Here is a 15,891-nt window from a genome sequence, read left to right as displayed (position 1 = left end):
TTATATTAGTTGTAAATGTACCTTTATTTTATTTATATGTGGTGCTGAGAATCGAACCCAGGGCCTCACACATGCTAGTCAAATGCTCTACCACTGAGCCACAACCTCAGCCCTCATGGATATATTGCTATGGTGGTGTGTGTTCTCTGATAGGTGCATATTATGTTTTTGCAGGAGCATAAAATCCACCTCTCTTTGTTTCTTTTTCCCATTACCATACAATTTCTAAAGTGGATTTTTTTTGATATTTCTCTTTGCTCAGAAAATTTTTTTTGTTATAAATACTAATGTATCAATTGTATATATTAGTGGGATTTGCTGTAATATTTTCATATGTGAATACATGTGCATCGATCATGTCCATCACTCTTTCTGTCTCTGCTGCCACTTTCATCTCTTCCCACTTCTGCTGGACCTCTAAAACCTAGGATTAGACTCTAGTAATCTCTTTTCTACTTTTACATAGTGGTTTGTGCTTAACATGATACTTTCCAGTTTCATCAATTTCCTGCATACCAAAACCTGTAGAATACACAAAAAACAACACCAAGAGGGAAATTTAGAGCAACTGGTGCCAGCATCAAATAATAGAAAATTTCAAATAAATAACCTAATGAATGTAGTTCAATACCTTAGAAAAGCAAGAATAAGTGAACCCTCCCCCCAAATAGAAGAAAAAATAAAGAGCAAAGCAGAAATAAATGAAATAGAGACTAAAAGATCAATAAAAAGCATCAATGAAATAATAAGTTAGTTCTTTAAAAAGATAAACAAAGTTGGGTGTGAAGATATGGCTCATTGGTAGAGCATTTTCTAAGCATGTCCAAGGTCCTGAGTTTGATGCCCAGCACTGGAAAAAAAATATAAGATGAATCATTATCTAGACCAACCAAAAATGGAGAGAAGACTCAAATAAATAAAATTAGAGATGAAAAATGAGACATCATTACAACAAGAAGAATTTGAGAAATCATTAGAGGTTATTTGGAAAAATTATATGCTCTAATTTGGAAAATCTAGAAGAAATGGACAATTCCTGGATGAATAGGACCTACTGAAATTGAATGAATAAGATATAAACATATCTAAATAGATTAATAACAATCAAAGAAGATGAATAAGTAATAAAAAGTCTCTAACAACAAAAAAAAAAAACTCAGACTAGATGTCTTTACCACAGATTTTTTTTCAAACTTTTAATGAAAAACTAATATAATTCTCTCCAAATAATTTCATAGAAATGAAAGTGAGGAAACTCTTCCAAACTCACCCTACAAGGCCAACATAAACTGATACCAAACCCTGACAAGGACAAAACAGTAAAAAAAAAAAAATCTGTAGATCGATATCCCTAATCAGCACAGATACAAAAATCACCAACAAAATGTTGCATATTCAACATCACATCGAAAAGATCACACACCATGATTAAATTGGTTTCATTCCAGGGATGTGAGGATAATCTGATACATGCAAAATCAATAAAAGTAATATGTAACATAAATAAGATCAAGACTGAAAAGTCACATGATCATCTCCATAGATACAGAAAAAGCATTTTATATAATTCAACATCCCAACATCCCTTCATGAAAAAACTTCTGAACAAATTAGGAATAGAAGGACATACCTCAATATAATAACAGGTGTATGTAGCAAACTCATAGTTAACATCATATTGAAACATCTTGTTTTGAAGACTATTCTTTCATAACACACACATTTGTATACTTCTTTTCTGTTAGTTCTTGTTCTGGTCTTGGAACATATTTTTAAATATTTTCAAATTGGCAATATGCTTCTTCTCTTTAGTGATCCTTTTAGATATATCACAGGCCTATTGCTGACTCCCTTTTTCCCTCTTCTGCACACTTTATTTCAGTCTGCAGTGTTGATGAAAAAGTCGTAGAGAGAGTTCTTGCCAGCATTTGATTTTCTTTTTTTCACTTTTTAATTTTTTATTTTTGGTAGTACTGGGGATTGAATCCCAGGCCTTGTGCATGCAAGACAAGCACTTTACTAACTGTGCTATATCTCCAGCCCCTTTTTACTTTTTTATAGATAGTCTTTTGGAAATTTGGGTCTTCTGTCTTCAAGCCACGCTGAGGATATAATTTTTGTGTACTTTTATTTTTCCATTTTTTGTTGTTCTGTGTGATTTTGGAAGATGGGGTTTAAGAAACTTATATGAATTTCCTTAAGCGCTGCTTTAACCATTCATATTTTATTCCTTTGTAATGTCTTCTTGGGGACATGGATTAGTCAAATAAATATTCCTTAGTTTTGATAACTGGGCTTTTATTTAGTTTTATTTTATCACTGATACTTAATTTAATTCCATTGTGACTGGAGAACACACTCTTTGTAAAGTTTCTCTTTCTCCTAAGGAATAGTCATTTGAGTTGTCTCAACTGCGAGCTTAAGGTTGGTACCAGAAACCTCACACCTTGATTGTCCAGTTATCCCTGAAACAGTTGAATTTCCTCCACATTATTGTAAATGCTTAGACACCGTTTATATCTGGTTTGTCAGCATCACATCATACACATGAACACTGCAGGAATTAGCAAATACCTTCAGGGGAATTTGCATGTTGAATGTTGAACTAAATTCCTTGTTGTTTCCTTCCAGCCCTTATTCAGGTTTTTCTCTCATCCCAGTGAGATGATTGTAAACTGTGATGTTGGTCTGGATTTTCTTTGTTGGAAGATGTTTGGTTATAAATTCAATCTCCTTAATAAACACAGGTTTTTCTTTAAGCAAATAAAGATTTATTTTAATGTTTTTGAATTTTTTGGTCAATTTTACTAACTCATAACTTGGCTTTCATTCTTTCATATTTTGTGAAAAAAATTTCCTTAAATTTCTTTCTGCTTCATGGATTATTTTTAAATATTGCTTGACTTATAAATATTTGGGGGAATTTTCAAGATATATTTTATTGTTATTGATTTCTATTTTAAATTTGTTTATTTTAACCTCATATAAGTGTGGTACAACCATCAAAACCAGAAAGATGATATTGATATATTTACTACCATTGAATACTAATGTTCAGTTTTCACTTGTCCCAATAATGTATTTCAAGGCTAAGGATCCAGGTCAGAAATAGTCATTTTTTTTCTCTCCAGTAGTGAATTTTATCAGATATGAAAGAAAGAAGTAATATAAATCTTATAAAATAACTTTTAGTAAATGGAAAAATAGAGATTCCCAACTCATTTCACTAAATCAGTATAATTCACTCAATATAATTCTGATAGATAAATCAGACTGAGATGTTTTAAGAACTGAAATGTATTGATTAATCTCTGTCAATATATGAGTTGAATGAAATAACATACATTGAAGGAGTAACTATAATATCTATAATATCTAGATTAGTGGAGCTATTTATTTACTTATTTTTAACAACTATTCTTGGATGATAAGAAATAAAAACTGTAAAACTGTTCCTTATGATTAGAAATTTTAATTGACCTTATTTATTTTAATGAGTAAACATTACCAAAAAGCTATATAACTGGCTGGAAATTTCTTAAAAAGATCGTAGTAGGGTGACTAAGAAAACATGTTTAAATTGATTGAGGAAAAAAAATTAAAATATTTATATTTTCTTATTGTTAAGCCAATTATCCACATCAAGGATTGGTTGTCCTCAGTTGTGCCTTAGTTACGGACTAACCAAATGTGGAAATTTTATTGGTCTCACTGTTTTCTTCTTTAATATATTAAAGTTTTTCTTCCTCTTCCTATTCTGTGGATGCTCAAGTTACTGTGACTCTATTCTTTCTATCTACTCACTCCCTCTGGGAGTTTATCTACTTACATTCTGCTGGTGTTCTTAAAGCAAAGTACTTAAATCACAGCACAGAAAGAGGTTTTGCAAAAATGATCTAATGTCATCTCTATCTGCCTTCTATATATTAAGAAAAATGTAATTTGCTGTAGCAGTACATGGGCTTTTGACTCATTGTTACACTACTGCAAAGAAGGATCTTTGATCTTATTGTGTATTGATGAATTAAACATAGTCTGTGTCTACTTTCAAGACATCATTAAATAGTCCTAAAATGACAATTCCTTTTCAGTTGCATTTTTCAAGTTTTGAATTAAAATATTGTGTTTTTCCTTTTTGAACATCATGAAGATCCTGCAGTTGAACAAACTTTATACTAAAAAAAAAAAAAATCATAGTACTGAGAAAAGGTATCTTCTCACCTTTTAAGAAGCTTTAATTTTAGTTTTACCCACAGTATTATCCATACCCTTAGTCAATCAAAGTGACAAGGACTCATTATTAAGGAGCAGTTACAAATTTCTTTTGGTTTTCTCTTAATTATATATTTTGTTGCATAAAATCACCAGCAATAGTTTCAAAATTAATCTGGGATATTTTGTTTTACTTTCAACTTTATTCTTCCTCAACTTTTGGGCATGCAGATTAAAATATAGATCAAAGGCCAGCAGCATAAAATTATAAAATAGGTTACAAAATAACAACATGATTCATACTTTGCAAACATATATTTATTTAATGATTGCTAATTGAGTATCTTCTTTATTGATAGCAGTGTTCGACCTTGAACTTACTGTCCCAGCCCAGGTGCAGTTGCTTCATGTTGATTATATCCCCATTGATAAGTAGCTCATATATTAAGGCCAGAATTAAGGGTTTTCTGATATATGTAGCTTCATCCTATAGTTGGCTGGGAGATTTTGATATCCAGAAAGTAGGGTAACTCTCCTACCAAACCTTCTGCTCTGTAAATATGACAAATATGTCCTTTAACTAAAAATTTCCTCAAGAATCATTTATTTCTCAATGTAAACAGCCCTGAGTATTGAGCAATAAAATCAGGAACTTAATATTGTTGATTCGTCAGTATACTTGAAAAAAAATCTATGTAAGAATGGTATGCGCTTACATCAGTTATAATTGCTTTATGTAAGTGAAATTAAAATACCTATTTTAGTATTTTTAATTGGCTTTTGGAAAAACCAGTAGCTGAAATTAGCTTAATTACAGATATTAATTGGCCACAATGTATAACTTGTCAGAAAAAAAGTAGCAAACAATTAAAACAACTCATCTCAGAAAATATCATCAACCTAAGTTAAATTATAAAATCCTTTTATTTACATCATCTAAGGGTTGACTAGCAGGGTGAGTTACCTTTTCATTTATTGTAAAAGTATGAAAGCTTAGTTTCACATACTGAAACTGTTTTAAAAACACATTTCTAGTTAATAAAATATGTATAACATGTAAGAATTTTTTTTTGTCTGAGGGAAAAAAGTCATTATGTAATGTATGTTTTCCTAAAAGAAGTGTTTTTTTTTTTTTTATTGCAAGGGGTAAAAATAAATATTGTTTTAAAGCCATGTAAGTACTATTTTGCAAAATGTCTCTTTACCATGGAGCTTTGGTAGCTTAGAAACTGTGCCAGATTGGAAAATAACCAATAGAGAGAATAGGGCTGCAGAAACATTCAGACAGGCAGATTGGGCCATGTATTAAAGGTGGAGATATATCCTGCCAGGTCATTCGCAACCTCTGAATTATAAGTGATAAATACTAGACCAAAAAGAGAATACAGACAATTCAGCAAGGGGAATTGAACAAATGTAATTAAAACTCTACTGTAATACCAGAAAATTTGAACCTACAAGGTATTTTTTTTTTGCTTTATCTCATTTACCTTTCTCTTTATAAAATTCTTTGTGAAATATGTGACAGATCATCTTCTTGAAATGCTCGTCTTCTTGTGGTTCACCTTGTAAATGCTTTATATCCTTCCTTAACAAGCATTTTCTGAATTAAAAAATGAATCCTTGGTATCTTATTGGGTGGTGATCATCAAGGGAGTAATAGAAATTATGTGAAAATGTTTTTCATAGCAAACAGAAAAATATATGGGTATAAATCACCATTACTCAGGTAAATTTCATTAAAGGAATCTGTTTTAGTCAGCTTTTTCAGTACTGTGAACAAAAGACCTAAAAAGAACAATGTAAAGGAAGAAATGTTTATTTGGGGCTCATGGTTTCAGAGGTCTCAGTTGGTAGATGGTAACTGCATTGCTCTGTGCTCAAAGTGGGGCAGAACATCAAGACCAAAGGGCATGGCAGAGGGAGACAGTTCTAGACGTGGCAACAAGAAAGGAGAGAGAGAGAGAGAGAGAGAGAGTGCGAGAGCGAGAGAGCGAATGCTCTGCTCACCAGAGACAAGACATATACCCCAAATGCAGGCCCCCAGTGACTTACCTCTTCCAACCACATTCTACCTATTGTTACCACTCAGTTAATCCATTTCAATGGATTAATGCACTGATTAGGTTTAGAGTTTCATAACTCAATCATTTCATCTCTGAACTTTCTTGCATTATCTCACACATGAATCTTTGGAGGACACCTCACATGTAAACCAAAACAGAACCCAAAAATCTCATTGATCTCAAGAAGTCTAGAGCACCATCAAATAAGGCACTGCTGTGGATATTTGTTAACTGTATCATTTGATAAGTGTTCACAAACCTGACAAGTTGTACACATTTTGATATAAACGTATTGAATGTGCCTTTTAAAGACTAACTGGAAAAATACTAATGGTTACATACAATGCACAATAGGTAAGGTCCATAGGGATGCCTGTACAATAACTGAGAATTAAGTAAATAGGTGCCTTACATTGGAACCTTGGAATTTGCTATCACCAATCTAAAAGAATGTTGCTAATAAGGGAGGGAGGAAGGGGGTATGCATAAATATTTATTAAGATCATATGAGTTAGACCTGGAGGTGATTTCTTTACAGACATTATGTCCTTTAATCCTAATAGCTATATTACAAATTCCAATGTATGCTACAACTGGTTCTTGCTGGTTCACAATAGACATGTAACCATATATTATTCTAGCTCTGAATTCCGTGATTTCATATTGATATCTTTAATCAGGCATTGAGGGAGTATTTGCAACTTTGAAATCAGCAAAAACTACAAATTAGTGCATTTTTTCACCTCTCTGTGAGCAAGTTTGTTAAACATTTAGCAGAACACTATAGGTAGGCAATAAGGAGAGTTACATACTATTTAGGTTCTAGCATACCTCCTAATTCAAAATTCTACAAGTTAATTATCCAGCAAATATTTTAGTGAATTAGCTTTCTTATCTCAGGTAGCTCTAAATATCTAATTATGTTTTACACTAGAAACTTTATCTTAGGTTACTGGTTTAGATGTTTTATATTTAAATTATTTTCACAGGGGAATTTTTTAGTTAAAACATTTTTTTATATAAATCATTGATTTTTCAACTGAAAAAATTTTATGTTTTTGAAATAGAGAATGTGTCTACATTTCATCATGAGGAATGTTTTATGATTGAAATAATAAAAACATGAGTTATCAAGATTTATTTAAAACTATGATTTCTTTAAGATAATTTCTGATAATATTCTCTTTATTGATGTTTTGCAGTGAGGCCCACAGTAATAGAAACTGATGTTTATGTAAACAGCATTGGACCAGTTGACCCCATAAATATGGTGAGTAATTCATTTTAAAATATAGAAATCCAAAATATATGCCTTCATAATACAATGAATACATAATTTCTGATAACTGATACAGAATGAGTTCAGATTGCCATATACAAATACTCCGTGGTAGGTATATAGAATTTGAAATAAAATACCCCTTATCTAAAAACTAGCATGTTATTCCAATATACTGAATTTGGTAAGACTATTCTATGGCACATATGAACGTCACCTGATCCATCAAGAATGTGTCTCTGAAGAAATCTGGAAAAAGAAAATCAAAAGCCCTTACAGGAAAGCAGTTAGTCTGAGATGGAGAAGGACTTCATGACAGAGAAAGCAGAGTGCCCTAAGTCAGAGAAATGAAACAGCCTCAAAAGATCAGGAGAACTTCCACAAATTTAGTGTTAACTCAGGCAAAAGGAATATTTAAGGTCCTTCTTTAGTGTGATCTTGTAAGCCATCATAATAGGAAGTGCATGCATTGTGTTATGTTTGTATGCACTTGTATCTTTTGGGGTAAGAATGTCCAGAAGCTTTCAACAAGGGTATGTCGTGGTCAGATTGATATTTTCATTATCTTACTCATAACAGTACAGAAGATGGATGTAAAAGACCAAGATAAGAATTAGAGAAACCAGTTAAGGGGTTGTTGCATTAATCTAGGCAATAGATCTCCAAGACTTTCAAGAGTACCAATTGAGCAAAACAAACAATACCACATTTAAGAAATATTAGATGAATTTTTCAGGTTTGATGACTCAGTGGTTGTACATGGGCTGACTGCTGAATAATTTTGCAGATAGTAGTGGCTTCATTTAAGATACAGGCCTATGTGTCCCAAATGCAACAGGTACACTCAGGAGGAGTTGTCCAGCAAAGATTTGTATTATAAGCCTGCTTTTCTGGGAAGATGCTAGGACTGTATATTGGCATAGATCAGGAAGGAAAAGGGGGCAAGCAGCATTCATTTATCTTAAAACCACAAGAATATGTGGGAAAATCCAAGGGGATAGTTAGATTAAGAAAAGCACTGGTTTGAGGATCAGACTGTATAATAAGATCAATGTGTGTAAAATACAGGTGGAATAAAGTTCAGAAAGGGGGCATAATCCGGTAAGTCAGAGGGGTAGAAGAACCAAGAAAAGAAGACATATTATTCTCTAAGGGGTTAAAAAGAACAACAAATAGAGGAATAGTAATGAATTGCCCATGTACCTTAAATTAAATGAGAAATAGATTAAATGAGGCCTACTGGAATTAACAATTAGGTGGTGTTTATCTCTGTTAGATGAAATTTGTTAAAATGGTGTATTAGTCATGGTTCTCTAGAGGAACAGAATCAACAGGAAGTATGATAATAAAAAGGGAATTTATTAGATTGGCTTACACAACCAGAAGCTGGTAGTCCGCAATAGCCATCTGTAGGCTGGAGAGCTGGAGGAAACAGTAGCAGCACAGTCCAAGATGCTGAAGCCTCAGAACCAGAGGGATCAATGTTGCTATCCTAGTCCAAGACTGAAGGCTTCTGGAGATTCCCTGGAGAATCACTGGCAGAGTCCACTTTGGAAGATTGAAGGAATGAGAGTCTGACATCCTCAGGCAATCGCAGCAACAATCAAGACCCCATTCAAGAAGCATCTAGCTTGCATCTGCTGCAGCTTCCCTGTTCTTTCAACTTTCATTCTCATCCAAGCCTCCAATGTTATTGGATGGTCCTGCCCCCACTTAGGGAGGGTCTTCACTTCACTCTCCCACATGCCAGTCATTCCTAGACACAGTCTCACTGACACACCCAGAAGCCTCTTAGTCTTCAGCATCTCTTTATCCAATCAAGTTGACCATTTAAATCAACCATGACATATGGTGAAGGTAGGGAAAAGAAACCCGTTGAATGGAACCTCATCTTCCATCTTCAGAACTGGTCCCATTATTGAATGTTAGTGCCCTGAGCACTGAAGATACAGATAGGTCCTGCTAGGACAGTTATGTAATCAGAAACTGGTTTGAGGTGCTGAGGAGGGAGTAGGATTGTGGATTTAATTTTATGAACAAATTATTCAAGAAACTTGGCCTAGAAGAGGATCAGATAAGAGTACAGGGGTAGACAGGAGGAATAAGTTCTAGTGCTTTGCAGCATGGAATGACTGTAGTTTACAACAATTTATTATGTTTCATGAGGAACTAGAATAGTTCAAATGTTCCCAGTACAAGGGAATTATAAATGTTTCAGGAGATGGAACTCCTAAGCATCTTGATTTGATCATTATAAATTATATATAAGTATCAAATCACCACACTGTAGCTCATAACTATGTAAAATTATCATGTATTGTGTTAAAAATTTAAAAAAACACTCTTAAGAATATGGAGGTGGAGAAGGTACAGAGAATGAGAGAATAAGAAAATATAGAGAGGGACATTTAAGAAGGAAACAATGAAGTGTGCTATTTATTTTTTATACATAGAGTTTTATTATTATTTGTGATACTATTTGAAGGACTAATTTATAATAAACAACAGAAATTATTAAAAATAGACTGCAATGTTCTGCTTCAATTCCTATTACACCCTTTCTGTGATTTAAACTATAGGGTCCTATGTAATGGACTCATCGTGTTGTACTGTTCATCTCCTTTGATTTTTCTATGGGTATTATTAGTCTTCTAGGGTTGCCTTAACAAAGTAGTAAAAAATGTGACATTGAAGCAACAGCTCAGAGTGATGGCTGGCCTGGTTTCTTCTTAGGCCTTTCTCTCTGTAAATGGTCATCTTATTGAGCATCCTCACATGGCTTATCCTCTGGGATTGTTCATCCCTGGTATCTCTTTGTATCAAATTTTCAGTTCTTATTACAAGTCAAATTGGATTAGGACCCACCCTGAGGGCCTCATTTTAAAATAATCTTTTCTTAAAAGGCCCTATCTCCAATTATAGTCGCATTCGGAGATACTAGATATGAGGGCTTCAGCATGTGAATTTTGGGGGTAACTCAATTCAGCCCAAAGAAAATTATCTGACATCAAAGATAATTCTCTGACATTTTGCTGATGTTCTTCCTCACTTAATTTATTCACTTATTACTAGAGTCAAAAATTATCTTTTTATTGCAGGCATTAATCACTTTATACCTGGGGAACCATCCTAATATACTAAACTCTGCCTGTGTTCCCTTATTCCTCTAGTATGATAGCCACACTCCGTTTTTCTCCTCATAAATATGATGCTCACATCCTTAACTGGCATTCACTTTCACAGCTGTTTGTGCTGATTTCTGTAGTGACAGCATGTGAGCCATGGCGTAACTGACATCTTTGTCACCATAATGTAAATGAATAGGAACTGGCTGTGGATAGATTGATTCTGAGAGGATGGAGGGATGTCCTGATAGTCTGGCCCAGAAGTTGCTCTTAAATTAGGAGCTCACACCATGGAAATATGGGGCTGAAGCCAATCTTTGTAAGAAATTTGCTAAACCTCTGCAAGAAAAGGGAAAGAACCTTAACAAAAAGGAAAGAGGAAGAAAAAAAAGGCAGGGGGGATGAATAGCAGACTGTAGGAACCCATCCTTTTAAGGATGTGAGAGCTGAGGTAGTAAAAGAAACAACAGATTTGGCAAGAAAATGAAGGTACAATAGTGCCAACAAGAAAGAAAGGGAATAGGAAGTTTCAATGAGATTTTAATGTGAGCTTTGCCCCAAATTCCTATACAATCTGTTGATTTTTATAAAGAGAAAACATGTTATGTACCTGTGTGTAATAATGTTAAATTTTTAACATCATGCAAAGAAGAGTTTCCTAAGGTAATACATTATTTAAATGTTAATTTTTCTTTTGAATCCTAAAATATTCCGTTTCTAGGTAACCAATACCTGGAGAAGATAAGCCTATTGAGCATGTGATAAACTCTGCATTTTCCTGAATTAGGTATTTTTTTTGTTGTGAGGTTTTGTTTTCAACTTTCCAAAATTCATTAAGTAACAACTGTAGTCATTAAAATAAAGAGACATAAGATTCAAAGCTCTATCAATAATCTGGAAACTCTTTGACATGAATGGGTACCCAGAGGCTTCTATGATAATCTTCCTCTATAAAAGATTCATGCTAGTATAGGTTTTGTTTTTCCAGTAGGGCAAATTACACACTTGTAACCTTGGACAGTGATACTTTTTTAAAAAGCTAATTAAATGAAATTGCTATTGAAAATAGTGATAGTAAAACAAGTTAGCGAAAACTCTATGGAACAGTTATAGTGTTTATTAAAGAAAAGCATTGTCAAAGAAGGAATTAATAAGAAGCTCACATAGTAGACTATTTTAACTAAACAATGCAGGAAAATTAGAATTCACTTTTCATAAAATGAACAAAATTGCTTTGAATGTGAGTGTAATCAAGCAAGGAAACTTGAGCATAATTAAGCAAGCAGAAAAGTAGTAATTTTTTTTTTTTAGTTTCTCTTCTTAACTACTCATACAATTTAAGTGGCTGGAAGGAACAAAATTAAAATATTGGCTTAACTGTTTTCTTTTTTTTAAGTTAGCCAAAATTTCCTTTGTTGCAAGGTGGATTTTTCTTTTGAAGCTTGGCTACATAAAATAACATTTCTTTAAATTACTGATAAGCCTAAAACATCATTCTACAATAAGATTTGTTTTTCTTTTCTGTTTCCAGGATTACATTGATATTTTCAATCTCACTGTCCCTATCAAAAATGTATTCAATAATTACATCTTAAGTGATGAGTGAATCAGTCAATGAGTCGATCATTTCTTTAATTCTCTTTTTAAGAATTTATAGTCAAAAAGCAAAAACATTTAATGAAAAAATGGAGTGACTCAGGGAGTTCCACTTTATGTTCCAATTAAATATATCTTACACACAAGTAGAAAAAAATATGCAAGTAGAACTGAAGGCGAGAGAGAGTTAATAGTATTAAGTTAGACTAGAATTGAAGCATGTTTTAATCACTTAGCTTTACAAGTTTAGAGGTTTGTTGTAGTCTTTTGAGTACACGTCTTAGCAACTCCTTACTAACAAGTACACCGTTCAAAGTTATAATGATTCTTCAAGACAAGTCAAGAAGAATGAGGGCTCTAGGAAGTTCTAGATGATATTACAGTTATCTAAAATAGGTTACAGCACAAGATTAGTAAGTACAAACATAGCTATAATGGAAAAGTACAGGTATGATTTGGACATGGGTTTACTCATAGGGACTGGTAATCCTTATAACTATATTGGACTACCAGTTTGAAGAGGTGACTAACACAGGAACTTTGAAAATGAGAAACAAGAGAGAAAAAGATTATAAAAACAAGAGAGAAACAGATTATAAAAATTGGTGAAAAATGAGAACTCAGTTCATATATGAAGAGCTTAATACTTGCCATTCTAATTATAAAAGTGACATGTCATATAGTCCTAGAATTTGCTTCTGAAGCTGGATAGACTCTTCCTGCTATAAATTCTAATTGGTCTTTGTAAGAGAGACAAATAGGACTGAGGAATAGAAGGGCACCAGCTAAGAAGAGAATAATTTAAAAAGATATGGGGTACCAGCTGGGCTATACTGTAACTCCCTGACAAAAAGAGTGACAAAGGACCAGGAGTACAAACACAATTGAGTAAATTTAGTAAATAAATGAAGTAAGTTTATACTGGCCACAATATAAATATCTAACAAAAATAACCCCTTTCAGACTTCTTTTAACAAAAAAGGAAAATCCAGTTGCTCCCTGTGAAAGGCAAAAATAAGTATATTTAGAGCTACAAAACTCATGAACATTATTCATTATTGAATGGTAATAAAGGATTTTTCTCAGCAATAATTTTTTTTTGTTTTGCATTCATTTAAATAGAATGGCCAAACAGCAAAAATTAACTTGGGTTGTGTGTGTGTGTGTGTGGGGGGGGTAAAGTTAAAAAAGCTATATTAACATTCAAGTATTTGTATTTTGTTGTCCTTTACCTGTCTCATTTTGATAATAAACCCAGACATGCAACTTTTGTTTAATTATATATTGAGAAAGATACTGTGCAGAGGAAATTTTTTCTTCATATTATTTTTCATTACAAGTGCCACATTTCTCCATCGTGGTTCATACAACTGGCTCTAATATTTCATAGGTTGATCGATCACTGTCTCTCTCCACTCTTTCACTCTTGGCTCTTTCTTCATTCCCTACCTCCCTTCCTCCAGAGCTCTCTCTGTTTTGCTTCTAGATTCACGGAGACAAAGACTTAGACATAGCTTTTCTATATCAAAGAAAAATTTTTATTCCTTTTACTATATTAATAAGCAATAGTCACTCCCTGCCAAGTGCATTAACTTGAGGAATTAGGAACAGCAAGAGCTGCACGGAAACAAGATATTTTTTTTTCCTATCTAAATAATAGACCTACATCTGCAGCAAAAGAGAAAGATTTAAACCTTCTTGGAAGTGATGAATTGCAAAATTTGAAGAAAAGCACTTATACTTTACCATTTTATGTTTATTTTCTTAGTTTGTATATTTTAATAATTTTAATTTTTTTATTTCTGAGTGTTAATTTTTCTTTTGTCACTTGTTGATGTAAAATCTATTGCTTTTGACAGATCTTATTTTAAAACGACATGAAATTTAGTTATTCTTTGAGTCAACAGTAGCAGAGATAAAATAAAAAAAAAGGGAACGTTAAAAAATTAAATTAAAAAAATTAATGGTGGTACATTCCTGTAATCCTAGTGGCTGGGGAGGCTTAGGCAGCAAAAGTGAGGCACTAAGGAACTCAGTGAGACTCAGTCTCTAAATAAAATACAAAACAGGACTGGGAATGTGGCTCAGTGGTCAAGTGCCACCAAGTTCAATCCCTGGTACCCCCTTCCCCCCCCAAAATATAAGAAAATAGATATACCCTGTGAATATATAAATTGATCTCTATATATTCAAAAATTTTTTAAAAAATAATTTTATCTCTTTGTTTTAAATTACATTTGTTTAAATTACATTTTGTTTAAATTACATTCAAACATTTATTTTTATTTAATGGTGTTGTCATATTTATTTACCCTTCATATGTGGCAATTGGTGTGTTGGTTTTTAAGTTAAAAAAGATAAGGCCTCCTTCTTTCAGATATGCATAAAGTCTATCAAGGAAGATGAGAAAAAAATTAGAGTATATAAAAGGGAAAGGTCAGGAAAATGTCTGTGTGTAATTCAATATAGATTTTCAATTATAAATGATGACTTAATGCTGTATTTTCTTTTTAGTTAATTAATTTATTTATTTAGGTACTGGGGTTTGAACCCAAGGGCATGTAACCACTGAGCTACATTCCCAGTCCTTTTTATTTTGCATTTTGAGAGAGGGTCCCACTAGGTTGCTTAAGGCCTCACTAAATGGCTGAAATTGTCCTTGAATTTGCAGTCCTCCTTCATCAGGCTTCTGATTCACTGGGATTACAGACGTGTACTATGGTACCCTGAAATGCTGTATTTTTCTAAAACAGAATTTCAGAAAAAAAAAAAACAGTGTTTTTCTTGAATCCAGTGAAAATAGAAGAGAGTATCTGTGGAGTAGAGAAAGGGAAGTGAGAGGGAAGGAGAAGGGATAGGAAACGGGAAGAATGGTGGAATGAATCTGATCAAACATGTATGAATATACCTTCTGAATTCACCTTTATGTATACTTGTAATACAGTAATTAAAAGAAAACTATAAATAAATAGAAGAAAACAGCAGGAGAGATGTGAGGAGGAAAAGGGGAAATACTGGGAACCAAATTGGAGTAAATTATATTCCCTGCTTGTATAATTATGCCTAAATAAACCAATAATTTATATATATATATATATATATATATATATATATTATGAAACAATTAAAAATAAAAAACACATGCAATATAAGAAAATAGAAATTACATTTAGGTAAAGAAAAAAGTTAACATATCCTAGAGTATCTAGTGGCTACTATTGTTACTACAGTTTTAACTAATTTTATGTATATAGCTTTACCAAATGTTTCAATAACATATATATGGTTTTAAAACATTGCATCTTTCTATTTATTGTACTATGGGTATCATTTCACTTAATTACTTTTTGAGATAAGCATATATCTTACATAATATTAGAGATTATATTTGTACCATAATATATTTAATGATCTATTACTTAACATTTGGTTGTTTTTAATTTGTTTTGATTATGAATATTATTTATTAAATTCTTTTGGCCATTCAAAATTATTTCCTTAGGATAAAGTACACATTCCTGAACCTAGGATGATGTTTGTCTATTTTGAATTATTTTCTAGTAACATTTTTCAAGATGGAGTCCTAATATTGTTACAATCTAGAGTCCTATGG

At 32.6% G+C, this 15,891-nt stretch overlaps 1 protein-coding gene across 1 annotated transcript in view; it reads left to right on the top strand.

The window, feature by feature from the left end:
* Gabrg1 (gamma-aminobutyric acid type A receptor subunit gamma1) overlaps positions 1-15,891 on the top strand; it is a 79,469-nt gene that overhangs the window by 27,937 nt on the left and 35,641 nt on the right. Inside the window, exon 3 of the mRNA XM_015481804.2 lies at positions 7,481-7,548. Coding sequence (XP_015337290.1) covers positions 7,481-7,548 — 68 coding nt within the window. The remainder of the gene's footprint in view (positions 1-7,480; positions 7,549-15,891) is intronic.

The sequence above is a fragment of the Marmota marmota genome, unplaced genomic scaffold (assembly GCF_001458135.2).
Source record: "Marmota marmota marmota unplaced genomic scaffold, marMar, whole genome shotgun sequence".
NCBI lineage: Eukaryota > Metazoa > Chordata > Mammalia > Rodentia > Sciuridae > Marmota > Marmota marmota.
The sequence above is the reverse complement of the archived record's forward strand: the minus strand, read 5'-3'. Positions and strand labels throughout refer to the sequence as shown.